At 39.0% G+C, this 13,491-nt stretch overlaps 1 protein-coding gene across 4 annotated transcripts in view; it reads left to right on the forward strand.

Annotated features, from left to right (window-relative positions):
* The window catches only part of LOC110848339 (mucin-5AC), a 28,266-nt gene extending 15,874 nt beyond the window's left edge, over positions 1-12,392 (forward strand). The window contains exons 7-21 of one of the 4 annotated variants that reach the window (XM_022095529.2): positions 15-41; positions 147-249; positions 326-511; positions 1,697-1,797; positions 1,880-1,904; positions 3,263-3,352; positions 3,409-3,592; positions 3,660-3,867; positions 4,109-4,415; positions 4,474-4,662; positions 4,763-4,851; positions 4,929-5,615; positions 6,048-6,162; positions 7,771-8,186; positions 8,650-8,889. In XM_022095529.2, coding sequence (XP_021951221.1) covers positions 15-41; positions 147-249; positions 326-511; positions 1,697-1,797; positions 1,880-1,904; positions 3,263-3,352; positions 3,409-3,592; positions 3,660-3,867; positions 4,109-4,415; positions 4,474-4,662; positions 4,763-4,851; positions 4,929-5,615; positions 6,048-6,162; positions 7,771-8,186; positions 8,650-8,719 — 2,797 coding nt within the window. In that variant the 3' untranslated portion in view covers positions 8,720-8,889. Of the gene's footprint in view, positions 1-14; positions 42-146; positions 250-325; positions 512-1,696; positions 1,798-1,879; positions 1,905-3,262; positions 3,353-3,408; positions 3,593-3,659; positions 3,868-4,108; positions 4,416-4,473; positions 4,663-4,762; positions 4,852-4,928; positions 5,616-6,047; positions 6,163-7,770; positions 8,187-8,649; positions 8,890-10,842 lie in introns of those variants that run through there. The other 3 variants (XM_022095527.2, XM_022095528.2, XM_035850762.1) reach the window with 3 other exon arrangements.
* Positions 12,393-13,491: the final 1,099 nt, after the last annotated feature.

A 13,491-nucleotide genomic window follows, 5' to 3' on the forward strand; every position in this document is an offset into this window, starting at 1 on the left:
TTGTGTCATTACAGAAACATTGATTTCTTCAACCTGTTGACGTAAGTGGCTCAAGTTTATTTTGCTAGCTATTTGTTTAAAAAGTAACCAATACAGCTTGAAGTACAATTTTAATCTCCACTTTGACATACAATTTGGTACGCTAGGTACGATTATCACGCGTCCACCGAACCAAATGCTAATCATCACGCTCCACTGAAGGCTCGGAATGGAATTTCAGAGTATGACTGGAAAGGACAGCTAAATATTGTAAGTTGACCTCAACAATGCATCCCATGTCTAAAAAAAGTTATAGATTACACAAAAATCTAACCATTTTGTGCAGGAATATACAATCAATCACTACTTGAAGGAAGGTGCTGACCCCGACAAGTTGGTCGTAGGTCTTCCAACTTATGGCAGGTCGTACAACCTTTTCAACGTGGAAAGTTACGATGTCGACGCTCCATCCTCGGGTCCTGGAACGAAAGGGAAATATACCAAGGAACCCGGTTACTTGGCGTATTATGAGGTAAACGTAAAATAATATTTTCACGTGAGATAAACTAATCCCAAGTCGAAAGAAAATAAGGAGGATGGGAAAATAAAATACAATTTACATTTATTCCCCTCATCTTTCGAGAGTTTTAAGCATTTTACATTCATTCATGCGTATATCGTCAAGGAATGCGTCGGTTCACGCCTATTTTCCTCTCCTATTCATGCCAAGTCTTGGTATATGCCAAATGAGCAAATCGGATAAAGAAAGTCAAAGTGAAATATGACCACGACTCGGTCGGCCGTAAGCGTATTTCTTCATTAAGCCGTTTATTCATCCTCCTCTCGGCAGAAAACACGGCCAAAATAAATAATATAATAAAAACCGATCCGCACTGCAACACCAGCACCCTTCGCTAAATCATGGCTCAGACTTGTTAAGGGCATTAGCTTAATAGATCATTGTTCTAATGGGCCATCAACCAGAATGAGAGATGCATCTCACTCACATTTGTATATTATTTGCCAATTCTTATATTCCCTCCTTGCTTCCGTCCAACATACTTTGTGTAATTTTCCTCTTCAATCCCCATTGTTAGCAGAGAGGAGTGATGAATGTTGATTATTTAACCACCAGCAGACACCACAAAGAATGAAATGAAGTCATATTTTTTTCGAATCGTGAAGATGAGTTTGGAGGCGAGATGAGATTAGGTTCAAAACTGAGCCAACTTGAGATGAGGTTTCTTCATTGTTGGGAGAAAAGAATGGCCACGATCATCACCGTAATAACAATTTCTTTCGCAGTTTATCACACACAATGTGACTGTCCGTTCGTGGCAATATCTGATCTGAGGAGAGGGGATGATGATACGTTAAAAGTATCCGCGTTGATTTACTCATTAGGTGTGATGAGCTTGTCGTAAATATCGTGCATTGTGTGTGTTACGTGGCGTTGAAAAGGTGCTAGATTATGATTGATGATGAGAAGGAGTGATGATCGGAAGTGTTTGACATGTTTGGAAACTTTGTTAATATTGACAGGAGGAGGAGAAAAGTATTTTTTTTAATATGATAAAATACTACGTGGTCAAAGTCCGGGCAGTGTTTATGAGATATTTAAGAACGCCATAAGAAGAAGTTTAGCAATTTCGTTTAGAGAGAGAGATCACACATTTTTATTGCATATTAAAAAATAGTTTTTTATGACGTTCTGCAGATTTGTGAAGGAGTCAAGTCTGGGGAGTGGCGAGTGGAGAATGCTGACAGTGATACGCAAGGACCCCACGCCGTGAAGAATGACCAATGGGTCGGATATGAGTAAGTAGTGAAGCAGAAGTTGCTTATATACTTCGAATTTCAGTGAGTGCTTAAATAATTTTTGGGTATTGTCAACTTGCAGTGACACTCGGATGATGGCTATTAAAGTGAGTTTACTTCTTAAATTTTTTTTTCACGTAGAGTTACACTCGATGAAAAAACAATTGACAATTTAAATTATTTGCGGTGAGGGGACACCTGGTGAAATATATACGGTTTCACACTTTCAATTCCGCTAATGATGATTGTCCTCGTGATTTAGACCACACAGAAAAAAAAACAATTTTCGTCTTGACCACTACAAGTGGATCATCATCACCAACCATCTCGTAATGTCTTGATCCGTGAAACCTGTCATTTTTTGGTAGGTAGAAGATGACATAGAATAATTCTTCTTGTCACCTTCTACCACTGCTAAATGCACATCATTAAAGCCGGACTTCCTCTTGATCAGGCAACAACAACGAAATCACTGCATGATGAGCACAGTACTGACTAAAAGTGCTTGCTTCCTCTCTTCCAAAATGAACTACATAATACTTAAAGGTTCTACTGATTATTTCTCAGAGAAAGTGGAATGCGTACGAGCAGCGTTTACTTAATTTGGAGGAAGAGAAATTTATTTCCTTCATTAGATTAGTTCAGCTAAAGTATTATGAGACGAGGCAGCAGAGGAAAAGGCAGGTTGAGCCGAACGGATTTACAAGAAAACTGAGGCAGATTGAGACGGATCGTAACAACTGCTGCATATTTTATACCGTAGATTTTGTAATATTCTGTTCTGCCTGTAATGTGGAGAAAGGAAATTTCATTACGAATAACATTAATGTCAGATGACAATTATTTTTGAGTTTAGTTTACTTCAGTTCTTTATAGATGTTGGTACGCCTCGTCTCCTCTGCTAATGATCCTGGACGTATAATACTTATGCGCACCGGTTATATAACCACAATGTCCCGGATATCGTCGCTTCTTCTTTACTTTCGAGAGAATAAATCGATTCAGCTGAATTGTGTACATTTTCCTTGCAGTTATGAAATTGCCATTTTCATTCATTTTCATTTTTGACTGCTTGTGCAAGATCAAAGATCAACTTCAGATGGCAGGAAGGAAGCGAAACGTGAAGAATGTAAATATGAAAATGGATTGGTACATTTTCATGAGTAGCAACATCGAACTTGAAATAAATACGTACGTAACAAGTTATGAGAGCGGAGAAATGAACATTATTTATTTTAAGGAATGATGTAGGAGGAAATTGTATCCGGGCGGTGGGCGATGTTATTTTTTTACCTAAAGTTCGGCAAAAAATTATTTACTACATGTGATTTAGCAGGAGAAAGTAAATATTAAATGGAACATTATTTACTGTATGGGGAGCCGTATGTGCTATTTACTGTATGGGGATGTGAGTTCTGAAATTTATGTACTTAAAAATATGGCATTATTATCATTGAAATTCTAGTCGAAATGGGTGAAAGATAACGGTCTCGGAGGTATCATGTTCTGGTCCGTGGATAACGACGACTTTCGAGGAATCTGCCACGGAAAACCGGTAAGTGCATACTCCGTGGTTTGGCTCACTTTTTTTATTACTTCTCTGATTAATAGTTCCCCCTCATTGAATCGGCTAAATTGGCCTACTTAACTGGAGACGTCCCTGCCCTCGCTTCCTCTTCTGCCAATCGCCCCACGACCAAATTAAATCGTCCATCTCTCAACAAAAACAACCGGTTCTCCACTTCCCTGAGCAATAGAAAAGTGACCACGCCTGCACCTCCGAAAACCACGACGGGTACTAAATCACGTCAAAAAATAATAAAAGATTGCATTTATGTTTACCTTCAATTTTATTGTTGCAGGTGCTCCCACAAAATCTCGGAGAAATAAGAATCGTCGGAATAAAAACAAGAAAAATAAGACGACCACCACGGAACTTACGACCACGACAACAACTCCGGCTCCACCAACGACGACGTCCAACCCCTTGAGCACTCCGGAACCACCAACCACACCCGATCCAGGAGTAGACTTTGAATGCAAGGATGACGGATTCTTCCCACATCCGAGGTTAGTTTATGTTAATATGTCAACATAGATTTTAAAATATGAAATGATCAAAGTTTGTGAAAAATCGTTTAATTTTCAATTGAACACAACCATAATTTTGTAAATTATAGAAAGAAATAATTTTTTATTTGACTAGAATTGGTCACATTCAATTGGTAGTAAATTATAAAAATGAGCCAATTATTATGCTGACGATGCGTATGAAAATAGATGCAACTTAATACGAACCTATTATTCTCAGGGAATGCAAAAAGTACTTTTGGTGTCTGGAGGCCCCCGGTCTTGGACTCGTCGCACATCATTTCACTTGTCCTGCGGGTCTCTTTTTCAACAAAAATACAGACTCGTGTGATTACGCGAGAAATGTGGCTTGCAAGGATAAAAGCGCTGCCGCTGCTGCGACAACCACGACGACAACGACGACAACAACAACTGCTAAACCAACCACAACTACGCGTCCCACGACGACTACCACCACCACCGAAGCACCTGAAGATGAGGAGTATGACGATGAGGATTACGAAGAAGAAGAGGAAGAACCTGCAGTGGTGAGTAAAAATGGATGGCTAAACAGGAAATTAGCTCTAATGTCGTGTTGTCTTACAGAAAACTAAAGCGGAAACCTCATCCAAAGGAAAGCAAGACGTCGACAATGGGCGATCCGTTAAAGAAATCAACGACATAAAAGACTTGTTGAAACTCATTCGAAAATTGGGTGGAGTCGAAGAGCTGGAGAAATACTTGGACGAAAATCCCAGCGTTGCTGCGGCCATTGAGGAATATGAGGACGAAGAGGTAATAATATTTGTATATACATACTTTATGCCATGGGTCCTGCACCAGACAGAATTTGAAATTTACTTTATGCACACTGCTTCCAATTTACAATTTATAGGAGGAAGAAAAGCCCAAGACGTCTACCTCTTCATCTCTCTTTACTCGAAATCGGTTTACCCCATCTTCATCTTCAACCACTAACACAAGGTCCCCAATCTAATACTTACCCATTTATAATTCACATCTCGTTTGACCACGGAACATAAATATCATTTTATTTTCAGGCCCCGATTTGGTACCAGCAGCAGTAGCTCAAACTCCAACCCGATTGCGGCTCAATCCCTGAAATACACTTCAATTCAACGCAACCGACCGAGTACCACGACGACAAACGCTCCCGACTCGTCGCCAGAAGCTGACGACGAAGACGAAGAGGAGGTGGCACCTTCCCCACCGAAAAAGAAACCCTCCTTCAACACCAACTCTAGGCCAAAGTATGTGACACTCTCTCGCAACAGTAAACAACAGACTGACTCATCTGACATACAAAAAAGCACTGATGAGGTTAAGAGCACAAGCACTGAAAAGGCTTCTACTACTTCTACTACGACGACCACATCGACTACGACGACAACCACTCCCAAAGCACCTTCCTCCACTGAAACGTCCATCGTTGTTCGATTTAGCCGTGACGATGAGAAAATTCTGGACGAAATTTCCGGGACAAAAAATGACACTTTGTCTTCTTCCTCTAATGAGAACTCCTCCAAGGTGGACGATGACGACGACAACGACGAAGACAATACTGACTCTGACGCTGACAACGACGCTGAACGGTACGTAACAATTAGTCGACCTTACGCTAAAGTCTCGGGGAGTAGTGTGGTTAGTACGCCTACCCCTGAAAAAAGAAGTCCAAATACTTCGCCATCCTCTTCTCGGCTAACTAGCAGTAGCAATAACAGACTTAGGTTCGTCTTCAATAATTTCTTGTGGCGTGGTCACGATTTTTAACATTTTGATATTTATTTAAATTTATTTTATGCCTAAAAATACTAAAATCTAATATTTATTGCTACTATCCTGACTAATTATTACTTTATTACAGTGCATGTATTTACTTACAATACTCTACTAACTGCCTAATAATTTCAACTATATATTTACTACTCACTACTAACTAACTCACTTACTTTACAGCTACCATTTCTTCGTCAATTTTATTGCTTTCTCTAAAACTCTTGTAAAGCATGTTCTTTTCCAGTTTTTTATCGAGATAATGTGCATGTGCATGCAATGTTCATAGTTCATACTACATATTTAGTAGTGATTCATTCATTCATTATCCTCCGTGTAAAACGATTGCCCTAATGTTTTCTCTCCTTGTATAATGTTATCTTCAGATACGTTCAGCTCTCTCGAACCAGGAGCACAACCTCCTCGAGCGATGCAAAGACTGAAAAACCCGTCGAGACGAAGGCGGCGAAAGCGAAGAAAGTGGAGGAGGCTGTTGAAGAGGTAATTAAAATTCAGACAAATCTTAATTGTTTTCAAGACTTGATTCAATTTGATTTAACAATTTTCATGCAAATTACCTCTCCAGTTATAAAATTAGTTACACCCTTATTGCATTATTGCTCCATGCTACATAAAATGGGATGAAATCGTAATCACATCAAAATAATGTGGGATCGTTAATGCGTAGACAGTTCTATTCCTGGTTTTATTATAAGGAGAAGAAAGCTATAGAGTGTCGCGCCGTTGTCTGATAATGGTTTGGTCTGGTTTATGTCGTCGTTCTTTCTTACACCATTAAAAACTCCTCCTCCTTCACATAAACTAACCCATTCATAAGCAGACGTGATAACCTTGACTCTGACCAAAGTACCAATAACCTCCAAAGAGAAATGTCCTATGTCAATCTGTTGGCCTTTTATCTCCAAACTTTTTTATGTCCCATCAATCAGTCAGCACTACGTGTAGGTAGTAATGGGGAAATCTGCTGCAATTAGTCCAACCAACCGAGAAAATCAGAGTCGATTAAAATTTCACCCAGGAGAAAGTACTACTCGCACTTTCTCCCTCCGTAGATTTTCAGGGGTACAAAATCCCTTTACAAAATCAAGTTCAAGGGATTCTTTCCTTCTCCTCTCAGACTTGAAACCGTTATTGCTCTAAATTTGCAGTCTGTTCAGGCAATTTTGTGGCCAGTATAAAACCCGAGTTTTGCTCCCTGGTTAAAATGAGACGTTGTTATTTGCTCTGCCAGAAGTTAATGGTCCAACTCGTGTTCGTTCCTCCTTATTCTCGGACCAGCAGAGTCTGATTTCACTTTAGAAACTAAACTCGGCAGCTCATGAGATCCTTAATGTTTCAATTACCCTAGTCTTTTATGGAACATTGGATTCGCATATAGTGCAACAAACCGGGTTAGAAATAGGTCCTAGTTGGCTGTTTGGTTTGCACAAATTGGACTAATACTTACATAGTTAGAATAAAATATAACAAAAACATTCACATTCCGCCATTGCCATTCTGTGTGAGTGGGGTTAACGAGGCAGCTTAAAAATGATTTAGAAAGCGACCAGACCACATTTCTCGGATAAGTTGGAGAAGAACTAGCAAACCCACCCACCAACAGTACGAAGGAGAGAAAGAAAAACCAGCTAAAGCCACAAGAGTCCCATAAATTTGTATTGCTGATAGCAAGCTTCACTTGCTCTGTTGCGTCCAACTTTCTCCTCGGCACAAAACTTATATTGCAAAATAGCTACTGAACTGGGCTGCCTGCTTGCTTACTTCTTGGCACGGCTCAGCGGGGGAAGATGTGAAAGGAGCTAGAGAAAGGGAAAGCAAAGAGCTTTTCTTCCCTTTTTCTTGTCAAATCGAGCTTATGAGAACTCAAGTTGTTCGTGTTTGTGGTCTCCGTAAAAAAGAAGTCAAAAGAAGATGGGGTTTAGTTAGGATACAAATATTTTCGGAAAGGAAGTAGGAATAAACGATCAGATAAGATGACATGTTTTTCAGCAGATTTAAAGATATCAACATTTTTTAAGCGATCTTGTGCATAAATATAACGTCTAGCCAGAGTATTAAAATTATTCCATGTGCTTGATCCCTCAATAGGACGACGCTTCAGAGGAATATGACAGTGAAGAGGATCCCAACGACCAATCCATCGTGGAACACAGCACGACGTTAACTACCCAAAAGCCTACGACCACCACGCCCAAACCTAAATCCACGGATACACCAGCCCCACCCACGACGAATCCAAGGGTCCGAATTCCTACCAGAAAAACGAACGGATTTGCATCCAGGACTCGAGGTACAACGACCACGAGCACTGCAGCACCTTCCACAAAAAGCAGTAGTTCAAGTACCGCTGCTACTGATTCCTCAACTTCCGCGGATGATGCGAATAGTAGAAAGGCAAAAAATTTCTCGGTGGGAAACAGGAGAAATTTGTTCCAAAACAGGAACAAAGGAACGACTACGACCCTCCCAGCTACCGTTTCTGAAGCCACGAGCAACGACGAAAGGTGAACATAAAAATCCATTTCACACAAACATTCATCATACATACAGACGTCTCAATTATTGAACAGAGGCAGTTTATTTTTATAACCCTTTTTTACACAGACATGAATATTTCCATACATTTTTATTATTTTATTAGGGTTAAACACATTTCAGAAATCCAATCCACATAATTTAAACAAAATCATACCCATTTTTACCACAAATGCGGAAGTAGTTTTTCAATTTCTATTTTTTTATACTAACTGAACTACTACTAAATTAAACTAAAAGTTTTTTTAAGTGTACATTGTAGTTATCGTAGAAAGTTGTGCTGCTAGCTCGTACATTTATGTTTGTGTCATATTGTTTGACTTAAATTAATAATTGTAGTAATTGTTGTGTTGTTTGGTTGCTGCACATTTTTGCACTTTTTTTTGGGTGGGTTTAGTTTATCTATGTAGCTCTAATCTTGTATGATAACAGGTGGATGGGGCAAAGTCAAGTTTTACTTTTTGCGATTATTGCTTCGACATCAGTTCCCCTCTTCCTCTGACCATGACCATCATTGATACGTAAAAGTTCCTACATGAATTTGGATACTTTACTTACGAGTACATCACGGTTTGTATTATATATTGTAGACCAAGTTAATAAGATTAGTGTGCAATTGACGATTTGACGCTGTAAAATAAAACTGTCCACGAACCAATGTGACACAAACAATTTATTTATTTTTCAAAGTATTATATGCATCCTAACTTTCACTTTCCCGTTTACACATACCCTTGAACGGGTAGTCGTGGTGGTGGTGTGAAGACCGTAAATAGATGGGATTTTAGGATTAAAATGACTCAAAAAATCTGCTCCTGGTACGACTGGAAGGACGACGTTATATAATTTCCCAAAGGACGACAGGATGACTGACCTTGTATCATCATCACAGCTATCGCTCAACAAGACAAAATGACTGGATCAGTTACTTGACAATGAGAAATACGGGCTAGATTTCTTCCACTAATGTAAGAATAAGCCCTCTTTCCGTACATACATGACAGTTTGCAATACAGCAAAACAAACAAATGGGGTGGCGACGATATCGTATGTATACTGTCGTCTGGAAAAAAAGCGTCGTCGTGGTTTGTGCGGTGACAAAGGAACGAGATCAGCAGCTTGGGATCGTTGGGTTTTCAAGTAAATACATAGTGTGTGGATTTTGGAGAGGAGCAAATCCTTTCAAACAAGGAATATGTAACTTGCAAGTGGATGCTACATGACTGACATGACGACATGACAGTTTGATAAGAATGATATAAATGCTTTGCTTTCCCCCGTTTTTTTTGCGACGACGTTTCCCTCGTGGTTGTCCCGAAAATCGAGATGGGCTTTGAATTTAAATCTGCACAAAATACTAACATTTTTACTTTAAGCATGTTGAAAAGCTTATAAATCTTAATACATGAGTTCTTATCCTTCTATACATATATTTCTGCGTAACGATAACCTGTATTTATCTGTCTTTTTACCTACTTTACTCTGCCTGTGTATACTTATCCTTAATATTTTCGGTTTTCTACTATTTTCAAACTTTAAATAAATTCTTTAAATATGTCTGAAACTTATCCTTAAATTTCTCTATTCATCTCTATAAACTTTTTCAGGTTTAATGCACATATCTACCTCGTCGTTTTGCCATGCCTGAAAAATAACTAAGGATTTGTTTGCATGTAAAATTAGCATTTTGCATAATAATCATATGTGACATGTCCCCGCTTAGTATGTACTTATGTAACCGCAGGATCATGATAACTGACTCCTGTTAATTCATGCACGTATTGCTATTTAAATATTTATCTCTCTCTAACCGTGATGTGAACTGTTTAAAATCTCGCCCTCTTAATGAGATAACTTTGACATATACAAATGATGCAACAACTCGCATCTCTCCTCAGACTTTGTTACTTATTTCCTTTCAAACTAACTTTCTCTTTAAAACAAACCTGCCTCCTTCTCTTTGGGTTGTGTGACCCGCATAAGAAAAATAGATTTGCACTCTTCCCCTGCCTGCACAAAGTTTTATTGAGTAGTGTAGTCCTTGCATGAATGAAGAGCAATATATAATTAACTCTGGCAGAGAAATTGGATGATTCAGTTGGATGAAAGTTTGCTCATTTCGTTGGTTCGTTCGTTCATGCAATCTTTGAATTTGGAGGAGATTATCGGTAACTACTTTTGGGTAGAATATCTCCTCTGGTCCTTAATTTATGTAGCTAACCAGTGAAATCCTCCTCCTCCTCTCAACTATACAAACATTATTAGGCAGAGGCTAGTTTATAATTCTCTTTGATTCCATTAGAGCACCACTTAATGAGGTAGGGCATAGTTAGTTTATGCTCCCGCAAAAGTCGGGATCAAGGTCAGTTATTATTAGCAAGGATCGTCATTAAATTACATATTTCCACTATTCCACCCACTTTCACTTCACTTCAGTTTCAGCAAGTGCATTATCTTTTATCCGCTTATACATAGTGTGTACTTTACCGAGTTGAAGTTGACTTTAGAAAAATAAATAGTCCATCCAACCCTTATCGATGATGATGAGTGTCTGTCCTCCTCCATTATAACCATGTTTGTACTCACTTTCTCTTTTTTTCTCTTTATTCACTTCTCTTTAAATAGCATCGCAGATATAGATTTGCTCACGGGTTCGGAAATTTCGAGACGTGTGGATAGCAGCCATTCTTCTGGAAATGAGATTCAGCGTCCGAATAAACCGAGGTCTCGCTCAATTGCGAGCTCCTCGTACAAAGTGGTGACCTCGACGACGCCCTCGGATAACTATCTCCGTTCCAGGTCACGATCTCGATATCGTTCAACGACAGAGAAATCTGTAAAGGATTTTCCCGTCGTGACATCGTCCACGACTCCGATCGTTTTCAGACGTCGAGTCAAGCCCAAGACCACACCCGCCACTACGACGACTACAACCACCACCACAACAACGACGACTCGTCGCCCAACTACGCTCTCCCCGAAAACAACTACGCCAAAAGATGATGGCGAAGAATCAGATTATTATTATTATTATTACGACGAGGATGAAGAACCCATCCTACCACAAGTATTACCCACTCAAGACCTATTTCAAAAATCCCCCACGCAACGAACTACCGGTCTGAGGACGGAAACGTTCACCCCGTCCACCTCCACCGTCCAACTGCATCAACATCAACAACTCGCTGTGGGAGGAGATCGTGGTTTTGCGAAGAGAAATCTTGAATCTCAACCCCCACCGGTAATACAAGTTAAACAGTTGCACGTTAAACAGCCCAGCTTACCGACGAAACAACCCCCACAAGTTAAGCAACTGAAGTCCATCGAGCATCGAAATCCGAACGTAAACCTCAACACGAACAGTTTTAATCCAGGATTGATTCTCCATGGTACGAATAACCACAACAAATGGAGTGACCGAGCAGTTGTGCCCTTATCGGAGAAGATAAAGCTGAAGGGGGACGGATCCGTGGAATGTTTGGACAAGGGCATTTTCCCACATCCCATTAGTTGTAAGCAGTTCGTGCATTGTGTCCCCGGAGAAGAGAACGACGGGAGTTTGAGAGCTTGGGTCTATTCCTGTCCCAGTCTTTTGACCTTTGATCCAGTGGGTGGTATGTGTAATTATGATGAGTTTGCGGGTCAAAGGGCGCCCGGAGGAGGTAATGCATGTATCGAGTAGGTATTAGATAATAAAATTATTTTAATATTGTTTGTACATCCGTAATTAATTTCTTTTAATTATGTTTTTTCCTTTTTTAAAACTTGAAAATCTGTGAGACGTTGTAAATAGAATTGTAAACACGCGTGAATTTGTATAGAAAATTAGTTAATCATCGCACAAAACTATTTACATTACCGTTACAAAGAATGGTTGCCAAATATTTCTCATTTATTTTGTACATTATATATTCTTACATAACTATGTGTGTCATGTTTTGCCTATGTAATTGTAAATGTAGCTTGTGAATGATTTATTACTCTGAATAATATGAATACAATATGAATTGAGATTGATTGGATGGATGCAAGTATGGTGAATTAAGGAAGTAAATTGTATTATTTTCAGCGCCAGTGAGTATCAGTATATCTACATATGTATGTAACATATACAGTATGTAACAAAAGTATAGCTACGATGACATATTTTTTATATCGACATGATGCCGTAATATTTCAACTTTGAAACTCCGTACAAAAATGTCAAAACTATCTGCCGACAATTTCCTCGTCGCCGATTTTTAATGTCACAGATAGGTCAAAGGTCAGGATTATTTTTCTATAAAAATTTGAGGCGTCGAAAAAAAAACTTCGTGGATAATTTTTTTTGAACTTTGCAATATTTTTTACTGGATGCGGCATGCGTTTTGAAGAATAATGAGCTTTGGTCGGACCGTGTACGATTTTTTTGGCGCCCACAGGAATTTTTCGCCCAGGACAGGTTGGAGGTCTAAAATCGCCGCCTTGGCGAAAATTCAAAAACTGAAATATACGTTTGCATATAGAGGGTCCGGATATGCAAACGTATATTTCAGTTTTTGAATTTTCGCCAAGGCGGCGATTTTAGACCTCCAACCTGTCCTGGGCGAAAAATTCCTGTGGGCGCCAAAAAAATCGTACACGGTCCGACCAAAGCTCATTATTCTTCAAAACGCATGCCGCATCCAGTAAAAAATATTGCAAAGTTCAAAAAAAATTATCCACGAAGTTTTTTTTTCGACGCCTCAAATTTTTATAGAAAAATAATCCTGACCTTTGACCTATCTGTGACATTAAAAATCGGCGACGAGGAAATTGTCGGCAGATAGTTTTGACATTTTTGTACGGAGTTTCAAAGTTGAAATATTACGGCATCATGTCGAGATAAAAAATATGTCATCGTAGCTATACTTTTGTTACATACTGTATTCATATTTTTTTTTCATTTTGTTGCATTTATACGACGTATTAATTAGGAATATGTGCACGTATTGACACGAAGAGGAGTAAATGACATGATATGAAACGGTGTAACATGGTGAATAAATTATAAATGTACATATCTTATTACCTGTGTTTGTATGTAGATTGTTACGTATTTCAATGTGGATAAGACAACTAATACTGCATACATATATTTTTTTATGTAATAAAGAAATTGCTTGATTCCTGAATTCATTTAATTTATCTTCATTATTTTCCCATTCAGAATCCGATGAAATGTATGTAAGACGTTTCAATGTCAGCTTTCACCAGCACCTACACTCCCAAGTGTCACGAATATTAATTTGACGC

This window comes from Folsomia candida, unplaced genomic scaffold, assembly GCF_002217175.1.
Source record: "Folsomia candida strain VU population unplaced genomic scaffold, ASM221717v1 Fcan01_Sc004, whole genome shotgun sequence".
NCBI lineage: Eukaryota > Metazoa > Arthropoda > Collembola > Entomobryomorpha > Isotomidae > Folsomia > Folsomia candida.